Source organism: Rhinolophus sinicus, chromosome 2 (genome assembly GCF_057876585.1).
Source record: "Rhinolophus sinicus isolate RSI-liver-muscle chromosome 2, RSI-T2T, whole genome shotgun sequence".
Lineage (NCBI taxonomy): Eukaryota > Metazoa > Chordata > Mammalia > Chiroptera > Rhinolophidae > Rhinolophus > Rhinolophus sinicus.
In genome coordinates this window covers 124779369-124797556 of record NC_142502.1, presented here as the reverse complement: position 1 = coordinate 124797556, position 18188 = coordinate 124779369, and the positions used below count along the sequence as shown (strand labels likewise).

The following is an 18188-nucleotide window of genomic DNA, read 5'->3' as shown; positions in this document are numbered from 1 at the left end:
TTACAGGGGGTGGCAGTTAGGGCTTGACAAAGAGGGCACAATGGGTGTGCGTTTTCATCTGAAAGCACTGTACAAACGTGGGAGAGGAGGCTAGGGAAGGTTTCTTGAAGGAGGTGGCACTTTATCTGGCTTTAGAAGATCAACTTTCTCTAGAAGTAGGCAGAGATATGCTTGAACCAAAACCTTGTTCTGGGATTAAGGTGGAAACAGCTGCTATGGCTGGAGGTGGCGGCCCTGGGACCTCCCCCTCCCAGTGCCCTGATGAGAACCATTTGCTGCTGGCTCACCCCACTCACCGAGCTCACGGCAGCAGCTGGGTCAGGCTTGCTATAAAGGAAAGGCCACGTTGACCCTAAAAGCCAGATCTGCGGCAGCATGAACTGAAGTGGGGAGCCCCTGGGTTGAAGACCCGCGACGGCAGCTGCCCTCATTAAGCAAGGCATCTGGCCATCTCATTCCTGAGTGTGTCCAGGAGGTGGATGAGCTTGAAATCAATTTAGCCTGCTGCATATCTGATTTCCTAGGACCCACTCGCCATGCGAGGAGACACCGTCAGAACTGCAGCAAGCGATTGCCATGGAGACCAGAGGACGGGCTGAATCCCGGCGAAACTCCCTCACTGGCCAGGGGTCTGCCAGGTAACCAATTGGTCTCAGCTCTCACCTTGGGAAGGGGGAAACTGAAGCAGAAAGTAAGCAGATACATCTCAGGAAGAAGGGGTGGGTGGGGTGGGGTTGAGGATTTGGAGAAGGAAGAGGCAGGAACAGAGAAGTCAGAAATCCATCAGTGAGTAAGTTCTTCTGGGGTGAGGTGTTCTGAGCTCAGAAAAGTCTAAGAAACACTGCCCTTATCTGGAATTGCTTAAATAAAGTGATATTGAGGGACTTGTTTAATTTTGGAAGAATTCAGAAAAAAAAGTCAACCAGGGAAGGTTCAGAAAAAATGCCCAGCCAGCTGTGGGAGACCACGGGGTGGACCACTGCGGCTTGGAGACGATAGTGGCACTTTCGAAATAGCCTGTGAAGTCCCCACCAGTACGTGTCTAGACCTCGTAGCATGTGTCCTTGTAAAAGCATTTGAGAGACGACCAGGCTGTCTCCCTTCTGATGACATGTGTACTCCGGCGTCAGTAGCTGTACCATCTGGAGGAAGTCATGTACCTCTTCAAGTCTCATCTAGAAACGCGTCTCACCAGGCCTGCCCCATGGGAGCTGTGGGGGCTGCATCACAGCCAGGCGCTGACTCATAACAGGGGGCCGTAAATCTGGGCTCATTGTCTCCTTTTACCATTTTTTAAAAACAATGACAGTTATTTTACATGGTTATGTGTTCTACAGTTTTTGCTTAAGATTATTGCAAAATTTTCATTTATTTATTTTTCATATATTTCACTGTGGAGGATGCTACACTTATTGATGTCCCTTGTCCATTATAGCTGGACAGTTAAGTGTTTTCCAGTGTTCTTGTCTTACTAATGAAGTGCTGTCTTAAGGCTCATTGATTGTAAGGAACAGAACACCTTTAAACCAGCTCTAACTGAAAGTACTGGGGCAGGCCCCGGTGGAAGGTAAGATACCGGCCACCTCATAGAAATGGAGCCAGTGGGGCTCACGCAGGGAGCTGGGGAGGCAGTGCCTTCTCCCTTCCATTTTCTCATGGAGTTGCAGGTCTTGGTGCTTTTTTTCTGCATGTCTCCTTCGTTTCTGTCTCTCTCTGCTCACATGTCAGCAGGTGCAGGCTGACCATGGCCTTTGTCTTACAATCTTGAGTTGAAACACCCAACCCCCATCTTGAAGTGGCTCTTAGTTCAGCAGTCCATCCCTGAACCTGTTGGCTGAGGCTGGAGGGGGTGGTATGGCCTTGGTTTCACCTCCTCAGCAGAGGAAGGACCTGGAAGGGGTGAGTGTCCGGAGAAGATAGGTTGGGCTGGACCTCGGCAGGTCCGCAGCAGCAGCTGTAGACATCTGTTCCTGGGATGTTTTCTTGCTTCAATTTATTCCCTTCAGCTAAGGTCATAAGTGTGCAACTAGGGTCAAAGTAAGTGACAATTCGTGACCTCATTCTAGGTTGCTCAGAACTGATTTTATTGAGGACAGTGGAATGTACTATAGATGCCAAGTTAGGGAACCCAGACGCCCCAGACGCCGAGATGCAGTGCTGACCCTCTCCTCCTGGTCCCCTCTGGCAGAGAGGGCGCCAGGAGGCAGAGCTGTCGGAAGGTTCCCAGAAATCTGGAGCCAAGACCAGTACTGAGGACGTGCAACTCAGGGCCTGAGGCCCCGGTGGGGTCTGGCTCCAGGAGGAAGGTCAGGGCAAGTTGCAACAGAATTGATGCACAAGCCTGCGGAAAAAATGAGAGTTTGTACAAGAAACCATTAATAAGGCAAAGGTTAGGGGAAGACGCTAAATTGTATCTGGGGGCTTGTTCCTTTAAACCTTACTTTAAATTTTTCACCATTTGTAAATTGTATTTTTTATTGCTCCCATGCTTACCAGTTGTGACAAAGAGCTCCACAGGAGCAAAAGGAATGGGGAGCAGGAAAGCTTGTTTGTGCCCATTTGCAGACTCATGCCTTTGTAGAGCTGAGGTGTTGGAAGGACAAAGCCGTAATGAGGACAATGTCCCTTCCAGAGGAAGCTGTGTGGACCCCAGCAGAGTGAGGTGCTACCTGAACCCAGGGCCCAGAAGGAGACCAGGGCTTTCCTCTCACTCCTCTGTGTGAGGGCTTCACATCTGTGCCCTTTCAGGTTGTGGCGCCTGATCATGTCGCTTCGTGTGTGGGCCGCCAGGCATTTACACTCCCAGAACCAGAGACCGGACGCTTTCCTGGAGCGTTTCCGTGGAGCTGAGCTCAAGGAGGTGTCCAGCCAAGAAAGCAATGCCCAATCCAACGTGGGTGGGCAGGAGCCAGATGGAGGGAGAAGGTAAGGAGCCAAAGGGAGGACGGGCTGCCGGCACCAGACAGGCGGGCAGGAAGCATCGCTCGCTTGTTCAGCCGTGAGCCCCTCCTTAAAGAAGGAGTCTGTCGTGGGGGACACTCGGTGCTCTAAGTGTCCCCGTCTGAGTCCAAGAAGCCCTGCAGGAGAGAAACCTTGTAACCAGAGTACCCAGCCTCATGTGACCCCTGAGTCTGTCCTACCCAGAGCTCGGCTAGTGTTGCCTGGATTGGTACTTTCAGAGACACACATGGAGGAGACTGCCTCACTCATCTCTGTCCACAGAAGGACAGATCCTAGACTGTGCTGTGACCCACCTTGAGAAAAACAGGGTCCTTTATAGCATGAGCCTCGGGGGAAACCCAAATGGTACCCAGTTTTATGTATAGATACACAAGCATTTTTCTGGGGGAAAGGTCCAAAGGTTGGTCAGAATTTTCAAGGGGAACCATCCATGTTCCAGATCAGGTTAAGAACGGTGTGTGTGTGTGTGTGTGTGTGTGTGTGTGTGTGTGTGGTGGAGGGTGGGGGGAGAGTGTTTGTTCTTTGACAAGAGAAGGAGCTGTAGAGCACGGGCTCTGGGAAGCTTGCATGTGCCCATTGCCGACTGGGAGTGTGTGGCCAGTGCCACGTGGGGCAGGCACGTGGACCTATCTGCAAGTACTGGACGGACATCCCCACCCCACACCCCATGCAGCTGTGGCCTCCCTCCTTTCTTGTCCTTGAGATGTCTCCCCAGCCTGTGGACAGGGAGACACTGGGCCACCGTGGTCGACTCAGTGGTCGCTGAGCAGCAGAGGGACCCCTGTTGGGCAGTTGGAGGGGAAGACAGGTGACCCGTGCAGGGAAGCTGCCTTTCTCTTGGCCTCACAAACAGGTAGACACTCTTGCTCAGAATCTGCTCTCTGAAAAGAGGGGCTTGAAAAGCTCTTTAGGCCGAATTCCCTAGGTAATGACAAGATAGATAAGATGCAAAGGTGAAAATAAGCATGGTTGTTGCAGAACAGATGGTCACTGCATAACTTCTAGAGAAGATGCTGTGTGTGTGTCAAACAAGCAGAAGTGCCCTTGGGTGGGCGTCCCAGCCAGGCACACGAGGGCCCTGGGGAATGAAGGTCATGATGATGGATCTTCCTGGAGCATCCATTTTACTTCCATGTTCGTGGGGTGCGTGGGGTGGGGGGGCACGTTTATTATAGATACGCAGGAAACTGCAAAAAGTACATGCATATTTAAGATAAAATGTGAGAGTTCAAGGCAATTTCTTGCTCGGGGCCACGTTAGGTGACCCACATTGAGTCTTCTTGCTGGGGAAAGGTGTGATGATTGCTGGCTGGGATGCAAAAGCCCCCTGGAGTGACATTCTGGGGCTCACATTTCCACATGAACTTGAACTGCAAACCCTCTGGCTCCCTGGGCTATGGGAAGGGGACCACAGAGGGCCTGGGTGCAGGACATGCCAGGTCCCAGGGCCAGGCATCCCAGACCTGAGGGGTTCCCTGACTGCAAGGCCGAATGCTATTTATTGCTGAGCCAGAAAGACAGACTGGGGGGGGCGGGGCAGGGGACTGGGGGGGGGGGGCTGCTAAGGTAAAAGAGAAGGTGGGGAAGGAGGAGGAGAAAGAGAAGGAAAGAGAGGAAAAAGAGGTTTGGTAGCAATTCAACCAGACCGGTTCTGTTCCCTTTGGGGCAAGCAGAGACTTCTTGGCTTATTTGATCAAATTACCTTCTCTGCAGCCTTAGAAATGAATATTAGGCTCTTTGTGCATTTCCCAATGTGACCAGATGAGCGGAGGGTTGAGCTAGGACCCCATCAGGGCCAGGTCTGACTATACCACAGAGATCTGGTCACGTCAGGAAGGATCAGAGTCGGAAGATGAACTTGGTGGTGCAGGATGGTAGCTGATCAATCAGGGAGGCTTCCTGGGGTAGGAGGACTGTCTTTTTGAGGTCAAGTCCCATTGGCAAAGCAAAGTATATGCAGAGACGGGTCTTAGCCAGCAGAGGTGTGGTTAACACAGGCCACTGAGCACCGTGGAGCTTTTGCTCCTGCACGGTCCCACAGGGAAGTTTTGCTTCCTCAGGGGATGTTCCGATGATTGAAACCAATCCCCAAACAAGCAGTTAGAGCACCATTCTGGGTGGGGAGAGGAGACTTGGGCAGGGCGAGCAGAGGTACTAAGGTGGCATTTGGCCGATGGTCAGCATTGTAGGAGAGACGCCGTGCGGGCAAGGCTGGAGTGGCTTTGGTCTCCAGGTCTCCATTGAGTGTCTGCATTGACCATGAACAGGCAAGCCACCCCCCAGGTCTGTGAGGCCCGGCTGGCTTCCTTACAACCAGCCGTGTCAAAAACTTGATCTCTTGGAGATCTTGCCTATCCACCGTGAAGTACTGTGTGATTCAGTTTCAAATAAACATGCAGCTGGGTACACAATCAGCTCTGTCTTCTACAGGTTCTCACATAGATTGGGGTGGCAGGCCTGGAAGCTTTAAGATGAATGTGAAGGTAGGGGGTGGGGGAGAAGAGACTAAAAACTGGGATAGTTCTGCCATGGTCTTCGTTTGCCCTGCAAATTGTAAGTGGCTGCTGTGAGTGAATTTTCAAGGGTGGGTCCCCTTTGAGAGCCAGGCCTGTTTAAACAGGGTAGCAAGTTGTCACCACTACTGACGAGTCCATTCTGGAGCAGAAGGCATCTGAGGGCACCCAGAGGGTAGATGCCACATGAGGTTTAGGTCTGTGTCCCTCATGCTGCCTGGCACACAGTTCAGTGGACTGAAGTTGAGTGGAATCTGAGACAGATGCCAGATGGATGTACACAGTTGGTCCCCATTTATCTAGAAGCCTCCGTTTAGCGAGCATTCTTCCTCTTTTCCCCCAAGGCTTTGACCACAGCAAACGTGTCACAAAACGTTTTATTCCCTGACAGTGACAGCACCCTCTGTTCTTTAAGCTGTATGGAAAGGCCCAGGATATGGGGTAAGGGCACTGGAATAGCCACCCGGGGCAAATGGTCCCAGAAATTGGAACTGAGTGCAGGTTCCCACACTGCACCCGCTCTACCTCCTGCAGTGGCCGGCCCCTGGCCGGGGACACCAATACCTGCAAAAGCTCAGAGGAGTGAGTACTTCTGCTGCCCTCAGACACCTCAGCTTTGCCTTAAGTACTCCAGCTTCCTATCCTCCCAAAACATCACTAGACCCTTCTAGAATCCTGTTCCTTTAGTTGGAATTCCATCCTTATGGACAAACGGGGAAAGGAACCTGGTCTGTCTGACTTCCTGGGGCAAGTCATTTTATTTCTGTCTTAATTTTCTTATAGATGAAGCAAAGGGGTTGCATTTTGTGTGTGTGTGTGAGATCATACACGTGTGTCAGGGTGTAGGCGTGTGCACCATTCTCCCGCCTTCTCCCTGGAATACAGTGGGAGTATGTGGGGGAGGGCGTCTCAGTTGGAGTTTAGGGAAAACCATTACTATCAGCAAAAAGGGCCAATTTCTTGACTTCCAATTGAAAGAGAAATGTGCCAAAGCTTTTTCTTGTTATTTCCTTTTGTGCCTCTGATAGGAATTTTTTCCATTTCTCTCCATACACCTTAGTTGCACATCAAATCCAGAGACCCAAATGCCAGCAATCAAGAAAAATGAAATTATTTCACCTGCAACGCAGGACTATTGCAATGTGTGCTTGATTGAAAGCCAAAGCTGATACTGAACACCCTTGAGACCAGGCACTGAGTCCCACAGTCAGGGAAAGCCTCAGGGTGCTGGAAACCATGGACAGGGGCCCTGGGGTTCTCTGCCCTTCTGTGTCCTGGGGCTGGGATGTGGGCAAGGATGGGCTGGACTGCACGGTGTTGGCTTCATTGGGCCTCTATACATCTTTTCAGATGGGCTCATATCATGGGTCCACACTGCAGCCAAGGACCGAGGGACAAAACTGGAGACTGTCCCAAAACGGGGTCACCTGGACACAGAGATACAGAAATAATTCTTACGGACACCCACCCTCATTCTTCCCCTCCACTTCTGGCATTTTCGCTTGAGTCCCAGGAGTCCAGGATCTCCCTGCCTGATCAAACTGTTCCCAGCCCAAACCAGTATCGTCTTGCAGCTCTGTGTGGGTGTTTTGGGGGCAGTGCTGGGTGGATTTGGGGACGCAGCTGGATGGTGCTGGGTCTTTCCTAGGCCCTCAGCAAGTTGGTATCCAGAGGAAAGGCCAAAGCCTATAACCAGGGATGGCAAATCCTGGACACAGAACCTGAACCTGGTGCAATTTAACCCCCAGCTAGGCTAGGCGTGCCCAATAAGCTTGTGGGCAGCGCCCTCTGTTGGTGCCTTGATGTTAAGACGTCAGTGGCAGAAGAGACTTCAGGGTCACATCACAGTAGATTCAAGAGGACACAAGATGGGTGGTGACTGTCCTTGCTCGTCTCACTTAACAAGTTTAAATAAACTTTTATTTTTATTCAATTCATTCATATATGCGTTGTCGAAAACTTGCAAAACAGAAAAGCACCCGTGAGCATACACCAACAGAAACGTATACTTCATATTAACAGTAGAATTCCCTTAAAATAGAAACCCTTTCTTAACATGTTGGAAAATATACTTCCAAGTTTTTCCTAGGTATAAAAATAAAATAGATAGGTAGATATATGATGGATAGAATATATTTAAGACATATACTGGTTAAGAGCATTTGTAGCCCAACTCAGCCACCAAAGAGCTTTGTGACCTTGGGCAAGTTACCTGACCTTTCTATGCATTTGCTTCCTGACTTGTAAAATAGGGATTATAACAATGCCTTACTTACAGGGGCGTGTGAAGACTAAATATGTTAATATGTGTAAAGTGCTTAAAACGTAGTGAATGCTCACTAAATATTGACTAGTGTGGGAAGCAGAATAATTTCTCTCTCTCTCTCTCTCTCTCTCTCTCTCTCTCTCTCTCTCTCTCTCTCTCACACACACACACACACACACACACACACACGCACACACACCAAATATGTCGCTGTCCTAATCCCTGGAATCTGAGGACACATTACCTTATGTGACAAAGAGGATTTTGCAGATGTGATTAGGTGTAAGGACATTGAGGTGGGAGCCGATCAAGGTGGGCCCCATCTAATCACATCGTCCTTAACAGTAGAGAACCTTTCTCAGCAGCAGAGGACCAGAGACATGGCATCTTGAGGGGAACTCCGCCTGCTGCTGCTGGCTTTGAAGATGGAGGAAGGGTACAAGGAACCCAGGGTGCAGCAGCCCTGTAAGCTGGGAATGCCCTCAGCTTATAGCAAGCGAGACAATGAGGATATTCATCCTGTAATTGCAAGGAATTGGATTCTGCCAATAATTGAAATAAGCAGGAACCAGATTTTCCCCTGGACTTTTCAGAAAGTGTCACAGCCCTGTGACACTGATTTTAGTCCAGTGAGACCCATAGCAGACTTCTGACCTACAGATTGGCAAGATAATAACTGTGGGTTGTTTAAAGCCACTGTTTGTGGCAATTTGCTCTGGCAGCAGAAAATGAATACAGCTATTATTATAAGTTCTTGTGTAGTCTGCTTTGTAATTTACCTAAATATCAGGACCATATTCCCATGTCACTGAATATTCTTCCGCAGCATTTCAAACGGCCTCGTAGAATCCCATGTTGATGATGATTCTCCTACTGTTGCAGGATTCAATTGCTTAGACTTTTGACTGCATATGGTGGTAGTAATTATTCTGTAGGCATGTTTGTACACGTCTCCGATTATTTCCTTAGGGAGTGCTATGCGAAGTGTGTTGATCTTTTTCAATGAGTGGTTAGTTAGCAGATGTTTATTTTTCATCCCGGGCCTTCCTCCAGGGTGTGGAACAGGGACTCTGCAGCACCCGTGAATGATTCTGGCGGGGGCCCTTCAGGCAGGCCAGTCCCTTACCTTCCACCTTGGTTTTTCCATGGGTGGTAATGTGTATCTTGCCGAACAATTATAACTATTCATGGATAACCTGTATGACAGTGCCTGGTCCTAGAAGATACCCAGTAAAGAAGAGGAAGCAGAGTAAAACCACGTGTTGAGGAGATGGCTACACTCACAGCATCTTCCTGTCGATACTGACAAAAGGGGGGGCTTTTCCACCCCCAGACCTCAGATGAAGAAGACGAGCCACTGTGTGCCCAACCTGCTCTCACTGCCGTCCTTCCCCCCTGGCTTTCACATCATAGCCCGGTTTTCATTTGACGCAGAGCTAGGTTTCAAGAACAACAGGCAGGCCATCCCCTTTCCTTCAGATCAAAGCGCTTTACAGGTGACTTCCAAGAGTCTCAGTGACTGTTCTACCCTAAATGTGTGGATTTGGGTTTATTTCCCATTGCCTCAAAACACCTCCAGTCTCAGCAGTTTGTGACTTCCTGGGGGCTCCTGAAAATGGGTCAGAAATTGCAGAGCACTGGGCTGGACCACTGTGCACCCTTCACTGTACACAGAAAGCATTGCTGGCTGGTTCACCTCACACTTCAGGAATAATAACAATAGAGTAATGAAATCAGTAACCATATGTCATGCCAGTGGGTTAAAAATAGCCACTTCCTACTCCACGCCCTCTCCTCCATGTCACTCCAGCCTGCCCTCCATGTGGTAGTGTCTCTGCTATATGAACTCTGCTAAAGTGTCACCCTGTATCATCCAGTGACAAGGCGGGGAAGGAGGAGAGAGAGAAAAAGGAAGAAGAAAGAAAGGAAAACTGCGTAAAGCAACAAGAGTAAGTACTGAGAGCAGCTGCCTATAAAGAGGGGTGCACTGGTTGCATGGGGCCTGACCCGCCCAGGGCCCACGACCTGAGTATGAGAGTGATGCCATCAGGCCTCAACATATCCCTACAGAGGGGCCTGCTGAGGACTCAGGTGGGGATCAGGCTTCTGCGGTCCTGTGAGGGCCCTGTTCTGCCGGGAGAGTCCTGCCCAGCTCTGGGACCCCACAGGGGGCTCACAGGTAGAGAGGATGGTCTGCAGCATTGGGAGAGCAATTAGAGGCTGTCCTTGTGTACCTGCTCCTGTGCCCCGCTCCCCGGCATTCTATTTGCCCACACGAGGTCCAGGTAAGCGGAGGCCTTCTCCTGGGCACTAGAAAATTCTATAGTCACAAACCATAATCCAAGCCCAGTGGTGATGAGTTGGGAACAGTGCAAAGCACCTTTGGTGAGCAGATAGTCTTGCACTTGCTGAGTCCAGATGAGGGCAGGATGGCCCTGGGGTCCTGCTGGGGGCATAGGGACAGCTTTGCAGACCTGGGCCACCATGTGGGGCATTTGGGGTGGGGGAGAGGCATGTAGACCCAAAAGAAAAAGAATCTCCAGTACCGCCTGTAAACTCTGATCCTCAGAAAATCCTGAAAATAAAAATGGAAAGCACCGTAAGCCGTTTCTCCATTCAGTGTCGGCCTGTATCACCTAAGTGATGCCCAGGTTGGTGGTTTCGATGGAGAGGAAGATCCAGGTGCTTGGAAACGAGCCTTTAGAAGATCTGTGCAAATGATGGGAGCGAGGTGGAGCATGCTCCCAGGAGAGTGCCCTGAGCTCCCAAAGTCAGTCCAGAGAGGAGCTGCCTCATTGCTCAGAACCACCTGGGCAGTATGTAAATGCACATTGCCCAGATAGTTCTGACACTCCCCCTGCAGCCCTCGGAGATACCACAATGCTGCATTTTCATTCCCAGGGTCCTGAGGGCGAGGAGGATACCACAGGGCACATGGGAATGTCACCACCATGATTTTACAGTCAACCTTCACTCCCTGGGGATCTGAGCTGGGAGAGTAGGACCTCTAGAGTCTGCCCTGCCTCCCAGCCTGTCTTCCCAGGCAGGAGCACCCGGGTGAGCCCCGAGACCGAGAGGACGCTGTCTGGGGTAGCCCTCTCTTGAACTTCAGCTCACCATTGCCCTAGGGTCTCTAAGCTAGGCCAGGTCTCTAAGACCCTCCAAAGCTGTGGTCTTTCAACACACTGCACTGCTTGTGTGTGTTTGTTTCCAGAAAGAAGGACACCCTTGTGGTGGACCCTTCCAGCAATGTGTACTACCGCTGGCTGACCGTCATTGCCCTGCCCATCTTCTACAACTGGTGTCTGCTGGTCTGCAGGTAGGGACAAGGGCAGGGAGGACGTGAGGACAGCCAGACCCCAAGGCAGAGCTCTGAGTCTCACTTAAGAGCTTGGGCTCCTGGTCCCCTCGCAGCCACCATCCGGCTTCATGTACCTCAGTTTCTCCATCCATAAGAAGGTTCTAGCAGAGCTCCACCAGGGCGCTCTGCAGCACTGGTGGGGACAAGCAGAGGCTGTGTTCTTCCTGAGCAAGCTGGGATGTGCATGCCGGTGAGTGGCTGTGAGCAAGCACAAAGTCTGTAGGAGAGGGACAGTGGGGTGTGTTGTTTCTCCTCTAATGGGGCAAGCAGGGGCCGGTGGGGCATTTCTGAGCAAGGTACAGGCCCAGGATGCAGGAATAAGAGGCTGCATCTCTAGGAGTGACCAGTGGGCTTTGGGAAGTTCCTGAGCAGGCATTTGGGGACAGATGTTCTTTTGGGATACACAGGAGGCTTTGGGATTTTCTAAGCAAACTTTGGGACAGGATAAGGGGTGAGCTGCTACTCTCTGAGAGTAAGCAAGGGGTTGGGGGTCTTTCCTAGCAGGCCTGTAGGACAAGGATGCAGGGTAAGCGGCTGCCTTCTGAAGGTAGACAGGGAGGCGTGGGGGAAGGAGGCAGGGGCTCTGGGGCATTCCTAAGCAAGCCTACCAGGCAGGTGCAGGGGCTCTGGGGCTTTCCGGGGTCAGACTGTGAGGCAAGGTTGCAGGAGTAAGTCCTGCTCTCTGGTGGGGGTGGGGCTTGGAGCCCCCTGATCATGCCACACAGCTGGATGCAGTGAGACCCTCTGCTCTCCGAGCCAGCGTGAGCCGGGGCTGCAGGGACCAGCTGCTCTTCTTGGGGGGAGCTGAGCAAGCTGCAGGATGGGGACACAGGAGCAGGCTGCTGCTCTTTGGGGGCTAACCGTTATTTGAGGGTATTGTCTATATGAGAAATAGTGAGCATACAGATCTGGAAAGTAGAAAATAGGTATGGCTTTGTTCAGTTGTTAATCTCTCAGAAATTCTAACATTTCTGTTGGTTTGACCCTAGAGAGGACATGTCCTCAGCGTCACCTCACTCCACCAGCGAGGCCTAGAGAAATTGCCCGTCCTGGGGCCTCAGAGCTTCCTGCTCAGAGGCAACAGGGCCCACTCTTTGGGGTTCAGATGTTCTTAGGCGCTCTGTGACCTTGGGACAGAAAGGCTTCTCAGAGCCTGGGTGTCCTCATCGGGCCCTGGGGTGATGACAGTGGTGTACAAAACCCTGCAGGCAGGGCTGTTTGCAGCGCTAAGCCGGTGCCTGCAGGGGACCCTGGCCTGGACACCCTGCTCCCTGTCACTCTGGTTTAGGGCCTGTTTTGATGAGCTGCAGTCTGAACACCTGATACTGTGGCTGGTGCTGGACTACTGTGCCGATGTCCTCTATGGCCTGGACGTGCTGGTGCGGGCCCGGACAGGTGAGTGTGCCCAGACTCCTCTGGGCCAGGCCCCAGGCCCCACATCAGGAGGGGTCGGGGGACCACAGGCTGTCTTCAAGGCGATCCACAACAGTTGGGTGGACAGTATCCACCTCTGACCACTAGAGGCCTGGCAGATCTGGGGACATCCAGTAATGAGGGGTAGGGGGTTTGGGGGGAGGGGTGATGCCACCTCAAGCTCCCTCTGCAACAACCCTGTGGACAGGACCCTGAGCAGGAGTCAGGACACCTGGGTTCTGGTCACTATCCCAATGATCTGTGTGACCTTTTGCAAGTTGAGCTGTGTCTCTGAGCCTCGTTCATATCACCTGTGACATAAAAAAGCCAAACCATCATCTCAAAGCACCCCTCCAGCTCCCAACGACTGCAGGAAGCGAGAGACAGCTCAGTCACTCTTGGAGTTCTTCTTCTTGGACAGTCAGAGGACCCAGGACATGTTACTCTGTGGCTTTTAAAGGAGCTTTAAATACAGAGAACTAAAGTCTGAAACAGGTCCTTCCTTCAGATCGCCTCTCGCTGCAAGTGGGCACTTAATCCCACTCATGCCTTAGCCTCCCAGCTGTGCATTCTTGGGGCACCTTCTTCTAATTAGCACAAAGACATCATATAAGCTAGTGGAGGCCCTGCTTGTCACTTGCATAAAAAGCTGTGCTATTGTTGTCTACCTAAACACCACCAGCTCACAGCAACAAACCTTGGTGTGGCTTTGCAGGGTACAAAGCATTCAGCCCACCTTGCTTCCTCAGTAGACCTGCTGTGTGAGAGACAAGTGCAGGCACGATTCTAGAAACTGAGACCCAGAGATGCTTGAGTGACTGGCCCAAAGTCCACGGTCACCACCCAGCAGGGCCAGACTGGCACCCCACCTGCTTCCGTATCAGTGCCCAGCATCTTAACTTAGAAGACCTCATGTACAAGCTTGAGACTTGCACACGTGACTTAGCCGGTCCTGGTGGTCGGCCACTCCACGGTCACATAAGCCGATGGAGACACGAGAGCTCTGTGAGTGACCCAACTTATTGGGCCGACTGTCTCTGCTTCAGCCAAGCTTCAGTGGGACAAGTCACCCTCACACAGACATTGGCCCCACCCCTTTTTTGTGCTTGGGTACTATCCTTGGTGACCTAAGATTCAGCAGGAAGCCAGAGGATGAGGGAGCAGATGGGTACAGAAACCAAATGGCTGTGGATTATACTCCAAGGGAAAAACTGGTCAGAATTGAGAGAAAATGGATTAAGGAAGTATCGAGGAGTTCCAAGGCACAAGGAGTGGCACGTCATGATCTAGGCACTCAATAAACACAAGCGTAACAAAGAATGAAATACGGGCAAGGGGGCTGGGTAGCAGGGAGCTCCTAGCATGTGGCAACAAACTCGATGTTTGCTTTTCCCAGAGGGGGCAGTGCTACCTTGGCTGCCTCAGAGTTGGCCCTGGATATTGTTAGAGGTGCCCCAGATCTAACTTTGGGGACGGCCCAGCACTCTGTATTACACAGAGCCCTCAGGGTGATTCTGATACTTACCCAAACCTAAAAAGTACTAATGTTATTCTCTCGACTTTTCAGCTCATTTGAAAATGTTAAAAAGAAAGAAGAATGCAAGTCATGCTCACCAGATTGATTTCACCAGTAACAACACCTCATGACTCTCAATGTCCAGAACAGTCTGATTTGGGGTGTGGGGGGTGCGTGTCTCAGGCTTCATATGTTTTCAGAGCCCCTAGGGTGACAGCAATGTGCAACCAGGAAGGAGAGCTACAGCTTTCCCAGGCAATCTCTCTAAAAGGCAAGCCATGCCCATTAGTGACTGATGAAATCAATTGGATAGGCCAAGACCTGTGCTTTTAAATTTTTTATTAATATTTTCAAACATAGGCAAATTCAGAGCAAGTGGTATTATGGACAGTTATCAGCATTTTGCTAATCTTGTTTCATATTCCCCCAAACCTCCTTTTCTTGGTTGGAGTATTTTAAAGCAAAACTCAGACAGTAACCTTTTCAGCACCTATCTCTAACTTTAAAGGGCCCATTTTTAAAAGTATAACTCCTATTTATCTTTTAAAATTTAGTGATCACTCCTTGTTATCATCTAATACCCAAACCATGTTCAAATGTACCCAGTTGATCTATATTTTTTAATTGAATAAAATAGATGAGAACATCACAGACTAGAAAATATCAGAGTGCCTTCTCTGTAGTGTGGCTTCTGAAGTGGTTTCTATTATCTGTGTATAACTATGTCTTCTGTATTCATGTTGTGAAATACCTTTCTTTGGGCCATGGTGAAAAACAGGCGGCCACTTTGATGTCCAAATGACCTCCATCTTCTTCTTTAGGCTTCCTCGAGCAAGGTCTGATGGTCAGGGATGCCAAGAGGCTGTGGCAGCATTACACAAAGACCTTGCATTTCAAGCTGGACGTGTTGTCCCTGCTCCCCACAGACCTGGCATATTTTAAGCTGGGCATAAACTACCCAGAACTGAGGTTCAACCGCCTACTGAAGCTGACCCGGCTCTTCGAATTCTTCGATCGTACGGAGACAAGGACCAATTATCCCAATGTGTTCAGGATCGGGAACTTGGTCTTCTATATTCTTGTCATCATCCACTGGAACGCCTGCATCTACTTCGCCATCTCCAAGTTCATCGGTTTTGGGACAGATTCCTGGGTGTACCCAAACATCTCAAACCCAGAGTATGGGCGCCTCTCCAGGAAGTACATTTACAGTCTCTACTGGTCTACCTTGACCTTGACCACCATCGGTGAGACCCCTCCTCCTGTGAAAGATGGGGAGTATCTCTTCGTGGTCATAGACTTCCTGGTGGGTGTCCTGATTTTTGCCACCATCGTGGGCAATGTGGGCTCCATGATCTCGAACATGAACGCCTCCCGGGCTGAGTTCCAGGCCAAGATCGACTCGGTCAAGCAGTACATGCAGTTCCGCAAGGTGACCAAGGACTTGGAGACGCGGGTTATCCGGTGGTTTGACTACCTGTGGGCCAACAGGAAGACCATGGATGAGAAAGAGGTGCTTAGGAGCCTCCCGGACAAGCTGAAGGCTGAGATCGCCGTCAATGTGCACCTGGACACGCTGAAGAAGGTCCGCATCTTCCAGGACTGTGAGGCGGGGCTGCTGGTGGAGCTGGTGCTGAAGCTGCGGCCCGCGGTGTTCAGCCCTGGGGACTACATCTGCAAGAAGGGGGACATCGGGCGGGAGATGTACATCATCAAGGAGGGCAAGCTGGCAGTGGTGGCCGACGATGGGATCACCCAGTTCGTGGTCCTCAGTGACGGGAGTTACTTTGGGGAGATCAGCATCTTAAACATCAAGGGGAGCAAATCGGGGAACCGCAGGACTGCCAACATCCGCAGCATTGGTTACTCGGACCTGTTCTGCCTTTCCAAGGCGGACCTGATGGAGGCACTCACCGAATATCCCGATGCCAAGAGGGCTCTGGAGGAGAAGGGCCGGCAGGTCCTCATCAAGGACAACCTGATGGACGAGGACCTGGCCAAGGCCGGGCCAGACCCCCAGGACCTGGAGGAGAAGGTGGAGCACTTGGAGTCCTCCCTGGACACCCTGCAGACCAGGTTCGCACGGCTCCTGGCCGAGTACAACGCCACCCAGATGAGAGTGAAGCAGCGTCTCAGCCAGCTGGAAAGCCAGGTGAAGCTCTGTGGGGGCAGCCCTCTGCCTGATGGGGATCCCCCAGAACCGGAGCCCAAACAACAGTGAACAGGCACAGGTCTGTTTCCTGCTGCCTGGAGCCAGCTGTCAGTGTGACATTATGTGGCTGTAGCTACATGAAAAGGGACGTGGAAGGAAGGCTGTCCAGCTCTGGCCTTTTGCAAGCTGTTGTGGCCTCGGGAGAGAGCCTTGGTTTCCTCATCTGGAAAATGTGATTCGTTATGTCCTCCCCAGTCAAGTGCAGGTTGTGACGAGGGCCACACGAAACTGCATGGGACAGGGCATTGTAACGTGCAAGGTGTCCCCAGTGCAAGCGTATGAAAGTGTGGGCACAGAACTCTTTTTTTTTTTTCTTATCCATAAGGAATTTTTAGACTTTTGACCTTTTTGGTGTAAATGGAAGGTTAGTTAGTTCCCTTCCTATTCCCACACCTCCTCCTGCCACCTGCTAAGGGAGATGTCACATACGCTAAAACTACAATGTGGTAATGAACTGAAATCAGCCTCACACCAGGCAGTTTGGGACAGATTTCTGAATCTGGTATCACCTCTTAGGCTCTTTGGCACCCTAGAAACCCTGGGACTTTGGTGGTGCTGTGACAAGCACAGGATGAAGCAAGGTGGCCCCATTTGGGGTCACTTCAAGTCTGTGACACAAATCCAGATGTTCTGCTATCCAGCCTCTGTGAAATGGGAATCTGTTTCATAGAAAAGAGCATCTCAGTCAGGGAAGGGGACCTCTTCTCCTAACACACCAAAGGGACTCAAAGACAGCCTCTCACGTTCTTGTGTGAGGGTTCTGGGCAGCCAGTCTGGGCTGGAGGTTCTGAGCTGGAGGACAGTCGTGTTCTGGGGAGTGGTTCTCCTTTCAGGTTGGAGGTTGGAATGGGGTCCTCAGCCACACAAAGCTGACGACTGGGACTTTGAGAAGATGTGTCCTTTAGGCCATGTCTTTGCAAACTGCCCCTTCCTTCATCCCGGGAGAGGAAGCCTCACTGTCCCTCAGAATTACATCCTGAGGCAAAGCTCTTAGCTAGTGAAAAGCATGCAGAGTGCAGAATCCAGCTTTTAAAAAAATCCACTGAATAGAATTCCATTAACATTTTATAAGATATTTATATATTTGGATTCTATGATTGAGAATCCTTTGCTTAAATACACATTGTAAATTATCCAAAGGGAGTCATTCTCCTGATGCAGACAAGCCATAAGGGCAGGGGTTCCTTCACTTTCTTTCAATGTGTCTCTTTTTCTCTTCCCTCTTTCTCCTTCCTTCCTTTCTTCTTCCTTCCCTTCTCTTCTTCCTCTTTCTTCTCTCTTCTCAAAGTGTCCCATTTTGCTTTGGCCACTGGGAAGTCTCTGTGGTCTAATGTCATCATCCATATGCTACATAAAGGGGCCCCCATGTAGTTCGCACAAAAGGTGCTGCACTTTCGAGTATGTATTATGGGTCTCTTCTGGTGTTCATGATGGATCATCTGACCATTTTAACTTTTGAAAATGAACTTAAAATGTCTATTAAAGGAAGGTGTGATCCAAGCTCATATCATCAGCAAAATGTAACTAGCAATGTATTCTCCAAATGCATATATTTTAAAAGCCTTAACTGTCAATGATGCCTACATTCTTATTTACACAGAAAAAATAAAGGCTTAGATTAAAAAATATTGAATGACTCCTGCTTCATATTTTGTCATGAGGGAAGATGTAGTCCTGGGGTATATTTCTAGGGCAATGGCCTGGCCTCCCCAGAGAGAATGAGGCTGGTGAGCATGGGACAGCACAGAGTCCACATGAGGGGGCACGCACAGCCAGAAGCAGGTAAGAAAACGCCACCAAAGCTGCAACATTTGTCCGAGGGAAAAGATGAAAGCACTCAGATATATTTGAAGTATATCCCAGGTGAGGTGCTAAATTTGCTGGCAGCATTTGTCCAGGGTCACCACGGGGGGATTGAGGCAGGAAGCTGGGGGCAGCCTGGGTAA

General features: G+C 50.6%; 1 protein-coding gene across 1 annotated transcript; it reads left to right on the top strand.

Annotated features, from left to right (window-relative positions):
* The first annotated feature begins 215 nt into the window (after nt 1–215).
* On the top strand, nt 216–17543 carry CNGA3 (cyclic nucleotide gated channel subunit alpha 3). The gene is made up of 7 exons (XM_088796348.1): nt 216–317; nt 523–638; nt 2749–2925; nt 9618–9689; nt 10955–11059; nt 12390–12496; nt 14852–17543. Exons 1-7 carry the CDS (start codon nt 216–218, stop codon nt 16249–16251), a joined length of 2079 nt encoding a protein of 692 aa, XP_088652474.1. The 3' UTR covers nt 16252–17543.
* The last annotated feature ends 645 nt before the right edge of the window (nt 17544–18188 follow it).

What these genes read in the sequence shown, in the direction of transcription:
- CNGA3 (XM_088796348.1), top strand. Translation starts at nt 216, where the DNA reads ATGGCTGGAGGTGGCGGCCCTGGGACCTCCCCCTCCCAGTGCCCTGAT. An exon ending in GAGCTCACGGCAGCAGCTGG is followed by an intron (nt 318 to 522) that starts GTCAGGCTTGCT and finishes ATCTGATTTCCT; the next exon opens with AGGACCCACTCGCCATGCGA. An exon ending in GAGCCAGATGGAGGGAGAAG is followed by an intron (nt 2,926 to 9,617) that starts GTAAGGAGCCAA and finishes TGTATCATCCAG; the next exon opens with TGACAAGGCGGGGAAGGAGG.